Source organism: Triticum dicoccoides, chromosome 7B, assembly GCF_002162155.2.
Source record: "Triticum dicoccoides isolate Atlit2015 ecotype Zavitan chromosome 7B, WEW_v2.0, whole genome shotgun sequence".
Classification (NCBI taxonomy): Eukaryota; Viridiplantae; Streptophyta; class Magnoliopsida; order Poales; family Poaceae; genus Triticum; species Triticum dicoccoides.
The window spans coordinates 411,583,271-411,603,138 of record NC_041393.1 but is presented as its reverse complement, the minus strand read 5'-3'; the positions used below and the strand labels follow the sequence as shown (position 1 = coordinate 411,603,138).

The 19,868-nt window shown below is 48.2% G+C and overlaps 1 protein-coding gene across 3 annotated transcripts; it reads right to left on the bottom strand.

Annotated features, from left to right (window-relative positions):
* Window positions 1-9,680: 9,680 nt before the first annotated feature.
* Window positions 9,681-16,921, bottom strand: LOC119336254 (polyadenylate-binding protein-interacting protein 12-like). 3 transcript variants are annotated; one of them, XM_037608260.1, is made up of 10 exons: window positions 16,140-16,921; window positions 15,899-16,027; window positions 12,301-12,345; window positions 12,160-12,232; window positions 11,974-12,086; window positions 11,807-11,866; window positions 11,678-11,716; window positions 11,486-11,554; window positions 10,243-10,304; window positions 9,681-10,146 (listed from the first exon to the last, which is right to left on the bottom strand). In XM_037608260.1, the coding sequence occupies exons 1-10, from the start codon at window positions 16,449-16,451 to the stop codon at window positions 10,089-10,091; spliced, it is 960 nt and encodes a 319-aa protein (XP_037464157.1). In that variant the 5' UTR covers window positions 16,452-16,921; the 3' UTR covers window positions 9,681-10,088. The 3 variants fall into 3 exon arrangements, with proteins under 3 accessions (XP_037464157.1, XP_037464156.1, XP_037464155.1); XM_037608259.1 differs by having other exon boundaries at window positions 9,708-10,146; window positions 11,678-11,725; window positions 12,310-12,345; window positions 16,140-16,920; XM_037608258.1 differs by having other exon boundaries at window positions 9,708-10,146; window positions 11,678-11,725; window positions 16,140-16,919.
* Between the last annotated feature and the right edge of the window lie 2,947 nt (window positions 16,922-19,868).

Below are 19,868 nucleotides of genomic sequence, written 5' to 3'. Positions count from 1 at the left end.
AATACAAAGCATATACGTAACAAAATGAGCAAGAAAATAATAGGTGACGGAACAAGGGGATGACATTTCTACCTCAACACCCCCCCCCCCCTAGGTGTGTTTGTTCGCCAAATGAACAATACAAAATAAGGTATCATGAAAGAAATTCACAAAAAAAAATTATGAAAAAGAAAACATATCATGTGCTCTAGGAAAAACAAATAAAACAGGTCTATAAAAGCAATGTTAGAAAAACCAGATATTATTTATAGATGCCACAAAACTGATCGTTCTTGGACAAAAAATTACATGTGCACACGGAACATGCGGTGTGGTGACGCGCATGGCGCCATCGTACGCTTCTCATCAAGGCTTGTTGAACCCCGTACAGCTGACAAGACAAGAATCCAACGACCATGCAGCTAGCAGCCCGTACGTAACCAACCAGTGCCAGGCCAGGGGGACAACACCAACTGTTGCAGACAGCTGTGCCAATACTGTGGGGCTGCAGTATTCTGGACTGGGTGGACCTGCCAAGACTACACAAACTTATACGTAATGATTGTTATTTTTATTCTTTTTATTTTACGAAAAACTTTCAGTCTACTCGCCATTACTCATGACAACATCATAAACAGGGCCAGAGATAAAAACCGCTCCAGTGTTGATCGTAGCAGATTAGTTCACTTCCGCAACACTCTTACCTCCTGCGAGCTCAAGGAGATCCCCCTCCAGAACCGGAAGTTTACTTGGAGCGACGAGAGAAACAATCCGACGCTTAGTAAACTTGACAGGTTTTTTTTGCAATGAGGATTGGGACATTGAATTCGCCAACCACATACTTCATGCCCTTTCCTCCTCGCTCTCAGATCATTGTCTGTTGTTGCTCTCTTGCGCGGATGGCCCCAAGAAACCCAGGTCCTTTAGGTTTGAGAACCATTGGACCAAGATGCCAGGCTTCCAAAAGACGGTCAGCGACGCTTGGAACGAAGATTCGAGTCACCAAGATCCCTACCAGAGACTTTTTCACAAGCTAAAATCTACTAGTCGACGATTACGTTCCTGGAGCAAAACACTCTTCGCTAAATCTAAGGTCCAGCTGCACATGGCCCTTGAGGTTATTCTCCGTCTCGATATGGCCCAGGAACAAAGAGAGTTATCCCAATAGGAAATTGATCTTTGAAAACGGCTCAAGAGGAAGATTATCGCCTGGGTTGTGCTTGAGAAGTTCAGAAAGAGGCAAAACTCAAGAATCACCAATTTGAAGGACGGCGATGCTAACACCCGCTACTTTCACCTTCGTGTTAACCACCGAAGGAGGATGAATTTTATCCATCGTCTCAAGCATAACAATGGTTGGATTTCGGAACACAATTTGAAGGAGCAGGTCATACACCATCATTTTGAAAGCATTGCTAAGAAGGGCCCTTCGCACAGCATTTACATCAATTGGGGAATCATTCCGGCCCCCAACTGTGACCTTCAGGAGTTGGATGAGGCTATCACGGAAGAGGAGGTGAAGGCTGCCGTTTTTGCTATGCCAAATGACAAAGCTCCAGGACTGGATGGCTCCACTGGTGCTTTTTTTAAAGCATGCTGGAGCACGATAAAGGGAGATCTCATGTCGGCTATTCATCGTTTCTCTGACCTACATGCCGGCCATTTCCACTGGCTAAATTATGTGGATGTTGCCCTCATCCCCAAGAAAGACGGTGTCGAGGGTATTGCTGACTTTCGCCCCATCAGTCTTATACATGCTATTGCGAAGATTATTGCAAAAGTGATGTCCAACCGGTTAGCCCCCCCACATGAACGACTTGGTCTCCCAGGCCCAGAGTGCATTCATCAAACGGAGATGTATCCACGATAATTTCATGTATGTGCGCAATCTTGCGAGACGTTTCCACCACAAGAAAACCCCGGCACTGCTCTTCAAGCTAGATATCAAGAAAGCCTTCGACTCTATTCGTTGGGACTATCTTCTTGACCTTCTTCAGCACCTTGGTTTTCCTCAGCGCTTTCGAGGATGGATCTCAACTCTCCTCTTCTCGGCTTTATCGTGAGTTCTGCTCAATGGGGTTCCTGGCACTCCTATCAAGCTTGGGAAGGGTCTGAGGCAAGAAGATCCTATATCCCCACTCCTTTTTCTGCTGGCCATCGACCCACTACATCACATTCTCAAGAAAGCCACTGCTCAAGGAAAGTTGCACCCTCTTGATGGCAATGCCATGCCTATCAGAGCCTCCCTCTACGCGGATGATGCGGCGGTTTTCCTTGCGCCCATCAAAATCGAGGTCAAGTTTTTTGCGGATACGTTTGCACAATTTGGGGAAGTGACGGGGCTAACAACGAACTGCTCTAAAAGTCTTGTTGCCCCCATTTGATGTGACTCCTTGGATCTTGATGATATACTCAGCTCCTTCCCCGCCAACCGCTCCTCCTTCCCAATGAAATATCTTGGGTTGCCGTTGTCAACCAAGAGGCTCAAAACAATCCATTTTCAGCCTCTCGAAGATAAGATTGCTGCTCAACTTACGCCTTGGATGGGAAAGCATGTTGCGCAGCCGGGACGGGCTGTGTTGGTCAAGTCGGTCATCACGGCAATTGCCATTTACTACTTGATGGCGCTAGACCTCCCTGCTGAGGTTATGAAGAAGATCGATTCCCTTAGGCATGCCTATCTTTGGGCAGGTTGTGACAAGGTCAAAGGTGGAAAATGCAAGATAAATTGGGACCAGGTGTGCAAATCAAAAGTGCATGGTGGGTTGGGCATTCTAAATCTAGAAAAATTTGCAGCGGCCCTTCGAATTCGTTGGTTGTGGGCTGCTTGGACGAATCCGGCCAAACCTCGGGCCAACTTGGGAAACCCTTGTGTACAAAAGGACAAAGATATTTTCGCCTCTGCCACAAAGGTTGTTGTTGGAGACGGTCGTCAAGCATCATTTTGGGATTCTTCCTGGTTGGATAGTATGAGACACAAGGATATCCCGCCCAAGATCTTTGAACTTTCTACAAGAAAAAACTGCTCTGTGAAGAAGGCCTCGCACAATAACTTCTGGGTTTCTAAGGTGGATATTGGTGGGAACCTCACTGTCAGCCACATATCCGAGTTCGTCAACCTTTGGGGAAAGCTCTCGCTGGTCAATCTCAACCCGGAGGAGACCGATTCAATTACGTGGAAGCTCACTAATGATGGCCAATATTCAGCAGCATCGGCTTATAATACACAATTCCTTGGGCTAGTGGACATGGACATGCCTTTGTTAGTGTGGCAGAACTGGGCTCCTCCCACATGCAAATTTTTTTGCTTGGTTGGTCATCAACAACAGAGTTTGGACGACTGACTGACTTCAGCGAAGGAGTTGGCCAAATTGTAATCTTTGTCCTCTTTGCAAGCAAACTCCGGAATCGGGGGCACACCTTCTTTTTGAATGCCGCTACACCATCCATGTGTGGAGAATGATTAAATCTTGGCTCGGTTTACAAGATGTACACCCAGCGAACTGGGGTGGTTTGACTTCTGTCAAGGAGTGGTGGTGTGCCAATGCTTCTAGGACCTCACGACCACGAAGGGCGTTGACTTCCATTATGCTACTGATTTCTTGGGAAATATGGAAAGAGCGAAATGCATGTGTGTTCCTAACAACGCAATTCCGGTGGGTGTGCTTGTTGCTCGAATCAAAGAGGAAGCCTCATGGTGGTGCCATGCCGGGGCAAAATATTTTTGCAATGTAATGCCGCGAGAGTGAGGATTGTAACTAGGCCGCTGTCCTCGACTCTAAAACCTTCTTCTTATTCAATGAAAATGGCAAGTCTTTTGCCTTGTTTCAAAAAAACAACATCAGAAATAATAAAAATTTACATACAGATCCGCAGATCACCTAGCGACAATTACAACCACTGAAGCGAGCCAAAGGCGCGCCACCGTTATCACCTCTCCCTCGCCGAAGCTAGGCAAAACTTGTTGTGGTAGACAATCGAAAAATCATCATGTTAAGGCCCCGTAGAACCAGCGCACCAGAACAGCAACCATTCACCGATGAAGAGAAGCATAGATCGAAAGGATCCAACTTGAAGACATAAGAATATGGACGGACAAAGATTGGATCCAAGCGGAACCACCATAAACAACCACCGGCCGAATCCCGCGAGATCCGCCGGAAACACACCTCCACACGCCCTCTGACGACTTAGTCGCGCTACCGGAACAAGGGCTGGACGGGAAGGACCTTTTTCCTTCTTCGGGGAGCTGCCGCCGCTTCGTCTTACTGATCAGGACAAAAATCCTAGACAAACACAAAAGACGTCTAAAAAGGAAGCAGAAGCCCTCCCGCCGGTAAGGACCGAGATCCACCATACCCCATGGCTTAGGGCCATAAGTGATGAGGTAGACCTACGGCGTGGTTGGCAGGAGGCAAGAAACCCTAATCGCCCTTGGCCTCGCGAGAGCACACGGGTAGTGGAATGGTTAGTTATTGAGAGGCTACTCACATTCATACAGAACCGGTTCATTGCTCGGATAGTAAGTGGAATGGTTAGTTTATGACAAGAGGTATTTTCATCTTTCTTTTTTGCAAAAAGATCAGATTTATTATAAAGATTCACCGAAAGTAAAACACTTCAAATATAATAAAAATTACATCGAGGTCCATGGGCTACCAAACGACCATTGTCGCCGCCAGAATGAGCCGCCGACGTGTCGTTATCGCCTCTCCCATACCGGAGCCGACCTGACCTTGTTGATGACAGCCGGGAAGCCTTCGTGCACGTGCCCCTAAAGACCAGCTTCTCGGAGCCGCAGTCATCGTCGTCGAATCCTTGAATCGAACTGAAGAATTTGACACCAAATATCGGCGTTGTTTATGCACGGCGAGAAACCCTAACCTCGCCGCCTCGAAGAGCTGGCCGGAATCTATGTCGGAGCTCCATCTAATCTATCGGAGTGGACGAACTTGAGGAGGATCGGAGTCCGAAAGACTGACTCGGAGAAGAAGCGTCGTCATTCGTCCAATGCCGCCCTGCGTGAACTAAGACCCTACCTATCTATTAGCGGGAGACGATGCACCAGAAATCCCCTTCTCGCCACCAGCCGCCGAAGCGGTAGGCCTATCTATTAGCGGGAGACGATGCACCAGAAATCCCGTTCTCGCCAGCGGCTGCCGAAGCGGCAGGCCTATCTATTAGCGGGAGATGATGCACCAGAAATCCCCTTCTCGCCACCGACCGCCGAAGCGGCAGGCCTATCTATTAGCGGGAGATGATGCACCAGAAATCCCCTTCTCGCTACCGGCCACTGAAGCTGCAGGCAGAGGGGAGGCGAATCCACGGACTCGCCGACGGAGATCAGGACGGCTTTCTCTAGTCGCCTTGCGAAAGGAAGTCTTTTCATCTTGATGAACTATTGCAAGTCTAGAATTAACCTCTAAACCATGTTCCCGCAAAATAGAAAAACTCTAAACCCTGTTCCCACAACAACAACAAAAACTCTAAACCCTGAATATATACATGATTCTCTTTTATTTTAACTGTGAAAACACTTCTCGAAACACTGCAAAACGTTCCTAGATGGTGCGACGGTAGTTCCGCGTAATCCTTCTCCCAGTCACATACGTACCCCTAAGAGCATCTCCAGCCGAGCCCCCAACATGCCCCCCCTCCCAAGCGATTTCTTCGCGTCGGCGCCCAAAAAACGGCCCAGTCGCATCCCCATTCCCCAGGAGCCCGTTTTTCGCTGGTTTGGGCCGAAATTAGCGCCGGCGGACCCCAGGCCGAACCTGGTGCTCTGGGGAGCACCTAGGGGCGCCGGGGAACGCGATTTGGACGCGAACGAGGATGGGCCCGCCGAGTCAGCGAGACACCGCTTCGTCGCCCTCATCGCCTCGGTTCCCGCGGGAATCAATGTCAAGGCTGCCGTGCCGGTCAGCCTCCATTGATGCCTCATGGGCAGCGTAGTGAAGGCGCCGCCGACGCGCGTCCCGCCCGCTCCCGCCACGTGTCACCCGGCATGCAGCCTCCCGCCACCCCGCTACGACTATAAAAGGCGACCCTCCCTACCGGTGAACGCCACAACCCCCCTGCATCCGCCTCGCAAAGCAGCCCTCTCCCTCCTTTCCTCCGACGAGCAAAATGGCCGAGAGGTTTTCAGGCGACGGCGCGGCGGCGAACGGCTTCGGCCGCCACCATCTCCCAGAGCCGGAGGCGCGCCTCCTCTACGAGGCCGAGTATCCGGCGCCCCCAGACATGCGTGTGCCGGGGGCGTGGAGGCTGAGCGCGCCTCCTCTATGAGGCCGAGTATCCGGCGCCCCCAGACATGCGTGTGCCGGGGGCGTGGAGGCTGAACACCGGCGGCGTTCCGGTGTCACCGGTGCCCGAAGGGGCGGCACGGCGTGCCGAGATCGCCCACATCCGCTCGTCCCTAACGGAGGAGCAGCGGAACGAGCCGAGGTACGCCGACAGCGAAACGCTGTGGACAATGTACTTCGAGCGCCGCCGCCAAGAGCAGTTCACCTCCGTCAACGGCGTCATCCCCCGCGGACGCCTCGATGCCGAAAGACGGGGCGAGTAGTGGGCGTCCCAGGCCGCACCCTCGAGGCCGTCCTCGACTACATCGAGACCAGCAACGTGCCGCGCCTCGAGTACCCGGCACGGCCGTCCTTCTCTCGCCGTCGCAACAGTTCCTGGACGCCGCAGTGAATGGAGCCGACGTCCTCGTTGTCGGGTTCTGGCTCGCTCTCCTCCGGCTCGCCGGCTCTCCGCCCCGTCAAGCCAGAGCCGGAGGAGACACCGCAGTAGCGCTGCACCCGCAGCGGCACCCTCGTCATTAACGAGGATGCCCGCCCCTCCCCGCGCTCCCTTCGCCTGGTCAGGACGAAGCCCGAGCCGGGCCTGCTCCCCATGAAGTCGGAGCACGTCGACATGGTGGCCCCTGACAACGAGGCCGCCCTGAAATGGGCGAAGGAGGACTACGTCCGCGAGCAGGTGCGCCAGGCATACGCGGAGCTCCAGGCCCGGCGCCGCGGCCGCGAGGAGGGCGGCGTCATCGTCCTCGACAATGACGAGGAGGACGAGGCCGGGCTGTCCAGTGCCCCACCATGCGTCAGCGACCCTGGGCAGGGGTGCAGTAGGGACGGCGGCGGCTCCTGCGGGGCGCGTGATGGCGGTGGTGACTACACCCGTTTCTACAGGCTTCTCGGCATGTAGATGGCGGGCGGTGGACGCGGCGCAGTGGCTAGTGTGGCGTAGTTTGCCGTAATTTGCATGTTCCTTTTAGTTAAAAAGCTCGCGTAGAAGTTTGCTATCAAAGACCTCGGTATTCTTTTCATCCGCGGTTTCCCACTTCTCTGTCTCTGGGTGAATGCCTCTACCAGAGGTTATGCGCCAGCTTGGGAAAGCCTTAAGTTATATCTTAATCTGTCTTGCATGGTAGATTGGATCATGTCCGCGATAGAAGTTGCGGAGGAATGAAACGACGATTTCAGTATAGGAAGAGAAAGGGATTGTGCTTTCGACCGTGGCGAGATAGGATAGACTTGGGATTCTTTCTTGGCCCTTGATTGCCAACACTCTGGGGCTGAATTAATTAATGAAACTACTAGGAAGGATTGGGATGATGAACTGGTGAGATTCTTTCTTTCGCTGACTGACCATTTACTTTTTTGTACAAATTTCAATGAAATTTCGCCGAGTTTGCACAAGTTTGTACATAATTTCGCCGAGCTCGCGTGATATTGGCGGCGACCTGATAGGCGACGACTAGGAATAGAGTCGCCCCCACGCGCTAAACTTGTGCAGGTTCGCCCCCAGGCGGCTTTTTTTTCGCCGCGCTGGGGGGCGGAACGGCCGGAGATGCTCTAAGTTCAGCTCCGTGCAGAGGAACATGCATATGTGCTAGTACCATTTTTCTGGCTGATTACGCAGTTGGGAAAAGCAGAGGCAACGCGCAAGAAACTGTTTCCAAAGAAGTCTGTGGTCTGCCCCAACGATCTTGAGATGAGATCGATGCGTCGTCATCTGGCGGGCGCCGTCACGTCGCAGCTGGTATGGGCACGAGGAGGGCAAGGCAGCCACACTGGCGTGCACTGTAGCTGAATCTGCATGCTCCGATTCCCTTCCGTGCAAAACAGCAAAGACACCGTGCCCGCGACGCGGACGAGACTTTTGACAAAAAGTGTGGCAATGCTAGGCCTAGAACCAAACAGCCCCAAAATCTTCACACAAGTTATCCATCTACTCACCGATGATCAAGGGACGGATAGAGGAGGAGGGGCTGCGCGCGCCCGCACGGCGGCCAGGGGCGGGCGGCACGCGGCGTGGTCACGCACTGATGCACGTCTCTCGCCGTTGGATCATCATCCAGTGTCTTTGCCGTCCTTTTTTTCTGTTATACGCCGTCGGTCGGTCGGAAGCGACAGACGGCGCGAAAGGATGGAGCCGTCGCGATTTTTGCAGCCTGGGTGGGAGATGCGTGCTGGGTTTGCGCTGCGCCGATGTGAAATCCGTTGTCCGGATTTGTTTTCGCGAAGAGAATTTTGTAGGTTTCGTTCGAGCCTGGGGCCGGAGCTACAGCCCGTGGCATGGAGAGACAGGGGAACGGATTATTGGTAAATTATTGAGCAGGTCTGGCGCGTGGGAGTGGGATGATCATGTCCGCGTGTCGTCCGCCCGCCCTCCTTGGTCACGGCTCCTGTAGCAGCGTAGATTTTTTTTTTGAGACAGTCCTGTAGCAGCGTAGATAGATGGACGCGATGGCCCCTCGACCGACCCGTCTAACTGTCGCGGTCGGTCGCCTTTTCCCTGGTGCCCCAGTCCATTTCCGGCCGGCCGGTCCCTCCTGCCTGCATACGCATCGCACGCGCCGGTACCTCCCGTGGGCCGTGGCAGGCAGGATCCACCTCACATATCGGGACCGGCACAAAGGCTCGGCTCACTGCACGTACTATACCGCACATTGCTGCAGCCGATGAGATGAAATGAGATGGATATGCACACACGGCCCGCGTAGTTCTGTACCGCTGTTCGTTCGTGCGTGGTGGCAGACAACAACAATGGGTGGCCCGGCCGATGGAACCTGACAAGGGCACAAGCACGGAAGAGTGCACGCAATGTGCACACTGGCATGCTTTATGGACAACGTTATGCACGATGAGGAAAGTGAACTAACTTCTTGGTTAAACTTGTAGCTCTAGGTAAACTTTTCCTTTTTTGAGGGAAGCTCTAGGTAAACTTAAACTCGCGGGCTACCCACACCACAAGCAACAAAAAAGGATTCTACTAGTACTCCATGGCAAAAAGACAGACCTTAAACGTTCCAGCAAATAACAATTTCTGGGCGCTTGCCATAGCTGATCAGAAGTAAATAAAACCTAAGATGAATATTACTACGCGTTTGGTTCGGCGGGAAAATGCCTCTTCCGATTACAGCACTTTTGGAAACAGTAGCAGCATTTTGGTTTCGACATTCTGTTTTCTGTCAGATAAAACGCTTCACATCCACAAAAAACGTCGTATCCCAGCCGGAAACGCCTCCTTGCCTTTTGTGCATTGGCTCCAGTTTCAGAAGTTGCTAATAACATGCAATTTATACAACGAGCATATTTACAGAGCAACCCAAGGATAATGCTGAACTGCTCGTGTGCAGACTGGATATGGGTAACAGCCCACAGTAGTAGAATATTCCACCATAACGCATACAACCAAGAGCATAAGCATCAGCAAACAAAAATACCGGGGGCACAACGGAATTGGCACAGCATAATGGCAAGTGCTCATCATTTTTCAGGTAAACGACTTGCTGCAACTTCCAGGTAGTAGCAAACAAGACACCAACAACTGAACAAAGACAAAAGTCCACGAGTTTCGCCTTGCTGCATCAAGGACAAGAGCAACAGGCCCGCTTCTAAGAAGCTCTATGTGCAAAAGGTAAACCGACCAACCATTTCTAATTTTTTCCTTTCCCCTCCTCCGCTCGAGTCTTGATACTTACCGGCGATACAATAAAAAGACACTCGAGCGGATAACTTAGAAGAAAAGACATATCTTAATTTCTCTTTCACATATGTCGATCTCTCTATATATAAGCAGTGCCATTGGCACCTCCTGTACCTACAACTCTAGTTCATCATTGGCCGAGGAGCACGGGGACGAACGGGAGTCTTAGATGGACTCACCCTGAAATATCAGCAAGGCAGCACGTTATTTCCAAAACTAAATAGGCTTTTATTTACAGTTGGGTCAACAAAGTTGAATCCAGACCGTGCTTTTTACCTTATTGGCAGGGAACCCAGTATAACACCACTGCAGTTGAGAGCAGCTGTAGCACTTTCAGCCTGAAAATTAAGAAATGAATGAACCTCCAGGCTGAACTTAGTTGTGAAATGAAAAATACCACCACCACTACTATGCCACAAAGGACTAGCCAAGGACATTGCTGTTACAACAGGAAAGAAGTTGCATACACACATGAACTTCATTTCCCAAAATACCCTGCACCGAAAGGCCCCAAAATCCAAGAAAATGTAACTAACAGAGCCATTTATACAGCACATGTATAGCAATTAGAGATTATCCCGAACAACAAACAATGCTGACTAAGATCAAGTTAATGCGCTAAGCACAAGGACAACAAGCAACAGTAGATCTTGCTAACTAATAACTTCTCAATAGAGAGAGTACTTGGGACCACTTCAGGTTCAAAGAAATGATCTTCAGACATCCACCTAAAGTGACATGCAATGCTACACATCAGGACATCAGATCATAACTCATAACATAATAGAGTACCAACCAACGAAAGTTGTGAGTTTAATAAAGCAAGTAATGTTCAGGAAAGACTAATATAATACTCCCTCCTTTCCAAATTAGTTGCCACTGATTTAATACTCCCTCCAATCCATATTACTACTTGTCTTAGATTTGTCTAGATACGCATGTATCTAACACTAAAACGTGTCTACACACATCATCCGTATCTAGACAAATCTAAGACAAGTAATATGGATTGGTGGGAGTACGATTTTGTACTAAATCAGCGACAACTAATTTGGAACGGAGGGAGTACATTAGACAAAAGGAGAACAGCCACATGTAAACACTCCTTACAGAAATCTAATGTACGCCAATCAAACCATAGTTTTCATTTAAGCATGACTATTTCCCAGCTGTTCTCTGGTTAACTATTTATCCATCTGACTAAAGCTAACATGGACATAAGGCCAGTTCATGCCAACTTCTGGCGGCTGAAACCCTAAGTGACTCGAAACAACAACTAGCCAGAAATCAAATCTGGTCGTAGTGGTACATGTTTTCTACTATGTGAACAATACAGGAAACCATGATTCAAGCAAACATACGCAAGGCTATGGATGTTCATGATATAATTTGCGGGCAACACTCTTAGCATTATAGGATTCAACCTTCTCACACATGACGAGTAACACTAGAAATACAATAAAAAGGCAATATATTGTCATGATTTGGAAAAAATACGAAATGGGCAAGTCATTCTAACCATAACAAACTCCACAAAGGCAATGCGAGTATTATGCTGGTAGTCCCCAAGCAACCTCAGCCGATAGACCTGTCAGGGAAATATTGCAATGAGTGAATGAGCATGTCCCTTGAACTGCATTTTGATTGCAGCACAGCATATATGGTATAAATTATGACAACGAAAGGAAGTTTGAAGTGACAAGTCACCAACCTCTCCACATATTGACTCGAAGAACAGTTTCACATCTGCCTGAGAGACCTGCACCAAGTGCATCAAATAAAATAGAAACATCGGTGCAAAGAGTTTAGAGATACAGAGTGCAACGGTAGGCTAGCAAACCTTCTTGTCGATGTTTGTGCAGTAGATGGTCCTTGCACACATCTCACGCTCATCATCAGACTGAAGATAAAGACGAGGCACTTTTTAGACATCAGGTGTACATCCATATAGACAAGTATGAACAGCGATACTTAGACAAATATGTGGATTCCAAAACTGTAGCTTACCCTGGGCAGGAACGTAGGATTGACTGGTGCAATTGCAGTTTTTGATGGCAGAACCCTCACAGGATAATATCCAAGCACAGTTCCTGACAGATTTAGAGCAGCCCTTGCACCCTCTGCAATAGTACAGTATATTTAATCAATGGACAAATTGACCTAAGCATGTTCAATTATCATTCAACCACTTACCCTCATCAGTAAACTCTATGAAAGCAAAACGAAGAACTGAATTTGGATCTCCACACATGCGGCAGTCCACAACCTTCACAAAAAAATAATATTATTCAGTGCTCTCAAAAAGTAAATGTAAACAAAAAACAAAAAGTGTACCTGCCCTACGTTGATAAATAGTGCTGCCAGTTGCTCTTCGGTGACCTAAATGTGAGGAAACATATAACGAATTAACCTACATATAATTGCAGTTGTGCAACTAGAGGATAAAGACTTGAAAAATGGCTGACACAATGTAACAGTGATAAATAAATAACTGCAAAGGCAACACAAATGAACTCAACAAACTCCACAAGTTAGGTGTAGAAATTTAATCAAATATACAAAGTATCACAGCAGCCAAGTGACAAACAAATAAGTGAATAACTAACTTGAAGTGTCCAATAGACAAAATTAAACCTATCACCAACAAACCAACATAATATTACAGAGTACATGAGGAAAGACAGATGCAAAAATTATAAAAAAGACACCATAAGGGAATAAACATCAGAGACCAAGTGCAGAAAGTTTACAGGTTTTCAAAAGAACTCTTTCCAGTGGATATATATGGATGTGTTCTACATAACTGTAAAAATCTATTAAATAATATTACCTCTGTTCTAAAATATAAGACGTTTAAGCCTACCAAAACAACTTATATTTTGGAACGGAGGTAGTACATTAATTTATAGGCTACACAAAAATAAGACATATTTGTGGCTCCAAAAAAGCAAAAGGTTACTCTATTTTGATCTACACATTTCTCCTTTTTGTGTACACCATACCTGAGAAGATATATTGATAAAATTTGTGCATAAATGCTACACGTCTATATGTACATGTATAACTCCACTCCATTAGAACCTTTTGAGGATTCAAGAAACTTTTTTTCTTTCCAAAAAGAGCTCAGTGTAGGGCATGTAATGAAAGGAAAAGTGTTCTCAAAGAGCCAAAACACTCTTTTAAGGCTGTGCTTGGCATTGCGGTGGATTATCACAATCCTGTTTGCCTCACCTGCTTTAGGCTATTTTTGTGTCTCTCTGACCCGCTTTTGCATATTTTCACAGTTGGGCAACCACAAACTGACCTAACTCGCCTCATTCTCATTGCGCTACCAAAATTGAGCTTGCTAAAGTACCAGTTGATAGTTGCAACATTATGATCCGTCCAGTATTAGAGTAAAATACATGTCAGACATGTTATCACCCTACCAAAACCACTCATCTATTCAACAGAAAATGCAGGTAATGAATCAGAATTGATCTATCAGATAAATCCTCTGGTGTACTACGAATTCCTTTTCCTTCTAAGAAGTTTCTGTATACAAGAAATTTTATTTTATTTCATATGTAGGGATGCAGAGCGGACGGGTTTGCGGGCTGCAGCATAGTACAAATCCATCTCTAGTCTAGTGTTAATCTTTCAGCCAGAAATGAGCTATTTTGCTAGTTCCGCGGGATACGCGGGACGCCGCTTGCATCCCTATTCATATGCCATTCCATATCTCACTATTAGGCCTGAAGGATCTTCGTGGAGCAGACAAGCAGGCGCTGCCTCCAAACAGTAGCAATCTGCTACATGCACGAGGATTTCTCGAGATCTTTGAATTTTTGAGAAAATTGGAATATTTCTGCAGAACTGCAGCCAAAAGTTCACTAGTTGGCATGCACAGAGATAGAAAGTTCACTATCACGCAAGGCAAAACCAATGAACATGTCTAGTACATGTCTAACATGAAAAAAAATGAACACGGCTATTACAAGGTAGAAAGTACGTACTATGTTGTCTGAACAAAGAAAAAAAAGGTGCATTTGCCAAATGACATACGCTTGACCCAAAAACGTAACCACCATTATGAGAATATATAGCCAGTGAACTCTTCAGTGCATAACTTATGCACATTACTACTACAATTACAAGGTACTCCCTCCGATCCATATTAATTGTCGCTGATTTAGTACTCACAAACAGCATGATACATACTGTCGCTGATTTAGTATTCACAAACAGCATGCATGTCTCTTACAAACGTGGCAACTGTATTGTTCTAGAGAATACCTCTTTTAGAAAGAGGTTTCTGAATCCTGGAAATGATACATATATCTAACTGGCATTGATGAACATGCACTACAACAACTGAGCTCACAAGTAAACCATATCAGCCACATAGAAGCTTAAATCTTTCAAGTGCAAATCCCAATCAAGTGTGTACATGTTGCATTTCAACATGTAAATATGAGAAGCATCATGATAAGCTATGATCTTAAGCATAGATGTAAACAAGATTAAGACTTTTTTGAGAAAGAAATTAGAATAGCATACCAAAACCAAAAAAGACAAAGTACCATCATGACCTAACAAGTCAACAAGCATACACAAGGCATCTGCTCCCTCCGTTTCTAAATATAACACTTTTTAGAGATTTTAATACTGACTACATACTGATGTATATAGACATATTTTAGAGTGTAGATTCACTCATTTTGCTCCGTATGTAGTCCATATTGGAATCTCTAGAAGTGCTTATATTTAGGAACGAAGGGAGTATCAAATAACATCAAAGTAACTTTGCATACCCCTAAAAAAACACCCCTAAAACAATCAAAGTAACTTTGCATGTCCATTATTGAGATTCATTAAAGCTGGTCCCATCTGTGTTCCACCAGACAGTAAATCTGCATGTATCCACTCTCAAATCTAGCATTCTTGCTCGAATACAGGAATAGGCCTGAGACATCTAAAATTTGTACCAAGCAGTATATAATAGGGCATGGTTTGAATTATTACTGTTCCTTCCAATGATCACTCCATCAAAGGAACATTAAAGCAAGAATCATAAATAAGGCACTTGCAGGAATACACTACCCAGGTCTTCCTAAACAGAAATGAATACACACCTAGTACTAGATAAACTGCTACAAGGAACATGAAAGGATGGCCCATAACGAACACACTACCAGGAATACACTACCTAGGTCTTTCAGAAAAAAGAAGGAACAGACTGCCTACTAAATGAGCTGCTAAAGGAGCACGAAAGCAGGGCTCATTAATAAGATACTTCCAGGAATGCACTGCATAGACTAATCCAACAAGAAATCTAATAGCAAACCGATACAGATGGTGCATGCATCGAAACAACCAGACATGCCACGAATAGTCAATAGAGGTGCATACACTATGTGAAGAAATCAGGAGAATAACCACCCAAAATCGGATAAGAACACAGTAGATGAGTACAGGTTAGCTGCAAGTCGCCCAAGCACATAAATGGCAAAATAGTCATGCGACTTTCTAGACTCCATACAAAAGTAATGACCAAGAACTGCAAAACTTACTACAGTGAGAAGTGGCATCCAAATCTATCGAAACAAGAAAAGGATGATCAAAAGGAGCAACCGCTGGCGTATCCAGTATCCACCTGCTCTCAGCCCCATCCCATCTTATGATCTCAACCCTGCTAACGTTTTATCCCATCTGAACAGCACGTGGCCAACAGAAGTCACACGACCCGAAATCTAGGTGAGCGATCATGACAACCAGTAGTAGGAACTTAGAAAAATGGTATCAAACCAATCAACAGGTGAACAAACTCTTTGCGGTTGGTTGCGGAGGTAACGTGAATGGATATATCAGAGTCTGGTAAGGGACGGGCGAAGGAGGTTCGTCACAGGCAGAATCAAGAGAGGAAGGTGCGGGCATGGATCCGTGGGCTGACCTGATGATCGATGTCGGAGACGTAGACCGTCCGGCGGATCACCTCGTCGCGCTGCGCCTGGCTGGTGCGGCTGTTGACCCGCCGCTTGCCGCCGTGGGGGTAGCCGCCGCCGTAACCTCCGAACTTCTTCTGCGCGCAGGAAGGAGCAGATCAGACGAGCACCGGCGATAGAAACAGAGGGGGCAAACGGCAACACCCCGCGATCGAAAAGGTCAACACAAGGACTCTGGTGTCTCCTTACCCTGCCGCGGCCGTCGGCGGCGGGGAAGCCGACGACCCCGCGGTGGCCCGGCGAGGCGACCGGCGCGAAGCCGGCGGCGGGTGGGCCGTTGGGGTAGTAGCCGGCGTAGGGGGGCGGCGGCATGGGGTGCGCGGCGAGCGAAGGCGGGACGAACTCCTCCGCCATGGGGTTGAGCTTGGAGAGGAGCTCCTCCAGATCCCGCATCTCGCGCTCCCCCGCGTCGCCCCCCTCCGAGGAGGCGTGGTACGGCGCGGCGCCGTGGTCGGAGGCGGCGGGGGCGACGTGGTCGGCGGAGGTCTCGACTACGGCCATCCCGAAGGGAAGGAAGAAGCTGCTGCCGGAGGGGGAGAGAGCTCGGTGAGGTTCTGGAAGGTTCGGGGACGGGAGGCGCGCGGGGATGGTGGGAGGGGTTATATATAGGCCCGGTGCGGTGCGGAAGTGCGGATCGATACCCGGAGATGGATCGGAGGCGAGGGGGACAGCCAACCGCGGGGAGGGTGGTTGGTCGTTGCGGCGGGCTAGGAGAGGGAGAGCATGGGGATCGGGGAGGGGGAGGGGGAGGGGACAGCAGCTGCTGCAGCCGACCGGCGCAGGGGGAGAGCAGGGGAAGCCGGCGTGCCTCTGCCTCTGCCTCTCTCTTTCCTCGTTTCTCTCTCCTGGTTGTTACTCGTATCGTGCTGCCTCTTTCTCTCTCTTGCTGCCTCCTTTCCGCTTTGCCTTTTCGGGAGGAGAGGGAAAGTGAGGAGAGAGAGAGAGAGAGCTGCTCCGGTACGGTGAGGCTGAGGCTGAGGCGCCTGCTGCCTCCTTTTCCTTTTGTTCCCTTCTCTCTCTTCCCCCCGTATTCCCCGCCCGCCGGGCTGCGCTTTTGCGGGAAACACCTCCTGCTGCTCAGGAATTTCAGCGCCCTTGGACGCAAAGGACAATGCAATTTTTGTTTTACGAAACGTCGATCTCTGTTTCGGCGTTGCTAATTCACGGCCGGCCGCTCGAATTTCTGGCAACATCTGTACCACTTTGCTATAGGGAAAGGGAAGACCACCACACCGTAGTCGTCGTCCGTGTATCGCTCACCAGCGAATCGCGACCGGCACTGATCGAATAGCTGGATTTCATGGTTTCACCACCGCGAGTCTGCGACGATGTCGTGCCACCTTTCCGTCAAACGTTTAACATAGTTGTCTTTTTCGTCGGTCGGCGACGTCTGGGCATTCCTCTACAATGTCGGATCCACCTTCTTCTCGAGCATTGGCATGCACCCCAACCACTAAGCATCTTAAACGCCTCTATTGTCGGCTACTATTGGGCATGCGCCGTGTCCCGCTTTGTCTCGTTTCGGGCTTGCACCGGCAGCACCGTTCATGCCCGCTGCATGGGTCCTATGAAAATTGTGTGTGTATGTAGTGAGGGTGGACAAACATTTAAATAAATTTAGTGGGAGGTGGTAACAAATTGCCACGCTAGTTGTTTCCCGAAAATCTACACATGCACGTGGGTGGTGGTGAATCCTTTAATTTAGCACTCAAAATAGAGATATAATGAAGTCAATTTGGTGATTGTGATGGAATTGCTTTTTGTGTTTAGTTCCTCCAAGCTCTTGAAGAGGTTTTATTCCTTTTGTGAAAAGAAACATTTTGATTCTCGGACCGCCATGGATACAAATTCAAGAGATCTAAGGGACCAAAACGAGAGAGAAAATGAAGGTTCTTCACATGTTTCAGCTGGAATTCTTGACAACATTTGCATCACTTTGCTATAGGGACCACCACACCGCAGTCGCCGCCCTGTGTACCGCCAACAAAGAACTAGTGAACCGCGTGTCGGTACTGGTCGAATAGCTGGATTCCATGGTTTCATCACCGCCAGTGAGCGATGATGTCGTGCTGCCTTTCCGCCAAACGTCTACCATAGTTGTCTTTTTCGTCGGTCGACGACGCCTAGGCATTCATCTGTAATATCAGATCTAACTTCTTCTCGAGCATTGGCATGCACCCCGACCACTAAGCATCTTAAACGACTCTATTGTCATCTATTGTTGGGCATGCGACAGTGTCCCATTTTGTCTCATTTCGGGCTTGCGCCGGCAGCAATGTTCATGTCCGCTGCATTAGACCCGTGAAAGACCGTGTATGTATGAAGTGAGGGCGGACAACCAATTTAAATAAATTTAGTGGAAGGTGGTAAGAAATTGCCATGCTAGTTGTTCCCTGAAAATCTACATATGCATGTGGGTGGAGGTGAATCCTTTAATTTAGCACTCAAAAAGGAGATAAAATGAAGTCAATTTGGTGATTGTGGCCGAATTGCCTTTTGTGTTTAGTTCCTCCAAGCTCTTAAAGAAGTTGTATTCCTTATGTAAAAAGAAACATTTTGATTTCTGGACTGGCATGGATACAAATTCAGAACATCCGAAAGACCAAGAAGAGAGAAAATAAAGGTTCACTCATGTTTCAGCTGGAATTCCTAACAACATCTGTATCACTTTGCTATACGGAAGGGAAGGACCAACACCCCGCAGTCGCCGCCCAGTGTACCGCTAACTAGCGAACCGCGCATCGGTACTGGTCGAATAGTTGGATTCCATGGTTTCACCAGCGCCAGTGACCGGCGATGTTGTGCCGCCTTTCCGCCAAACGTCTAACATAGTTATCTTTTTCGTCGGTCGGCGACGCCTAGGCATTCCTCTGCAATGTCGGATCCAACTTCTTCTCGAGCATTGGTATGCACCCCCAACCACTAAGCATCTTAAACGCCTCTATTGTTAGATATTGTTGGGCATGCAACATGTCCCGTTTTGTCTCGTTTCGGGCTTGCACCGGCAGCACCGTCCATGCTCGCTGCATATTAGTCCCATGAAAGACCGTGTACATAGTGGGCGGACAATCAATTTAAATAAATTTAGTGGAAGGTGGTAAGAAATTGCCACCCTAGTTGTTCCCTGAAAATCTACACATGCATGTGGGTGGAGGTGAATCCTTTAATTTAGCACTCAAAATGGAGATATAATGAAGTCAATTAGGTGATTGTGGCTGAATTGCCTTTTGTGTTTAGTTCATCCAAGCTCCTAAAGAAGTTTTATTCCTTTTGTAAAAAGAAACATCTTATTTCCGGACCGGCATGGATGCAAATTCAGGAGATTCGAGGGACCAAGAAGAGAGAGAAAATGAAGGGTCTCTTAGGTTTCAGCTGGAATTCCTGGCAACATCTGTATCACTTTGCTACAGGGAAGGGAAGGACCACCACATCCCAGTCGCCGCCCTGTGTACTGCTAACTAGCGAACCGCGCATCGGTACTGGTCGAGTAGTTGGATTCCATTGTTTCACCACCGCTAGTCAGCGATGATGTTGTGCCGCCTTTCCGCCAAATGTCTAACATAGTTGTCTTTTTCATCGGTCGTTGACACCTAGGCGTTCCTCTGCAGTGTCGGATCCAATTTCTTCTCGAGCATTGGCATGCACCCCGACCACTAAACATCTTAAACGCCTCTATTGTCAGCTATTGTTGGGCATGCGACATGTTCCGTTTTGTCTCATTTCGGGATTGCGCCGGCTGCACCGTCCACGTTCGCTGCATCAGACCCATGAAAGACCATGTATGTATGTAGTGGGGGCAGACAAACAATTTAAATAAATCTGGAAGGTGGTAACAAAGTGCCACGCTAGTTGTTCCCAAAAATCTACACATGCACCGGGGTGGAGGTGAATCCATTAATTTTGCACTCAAAATTGGAT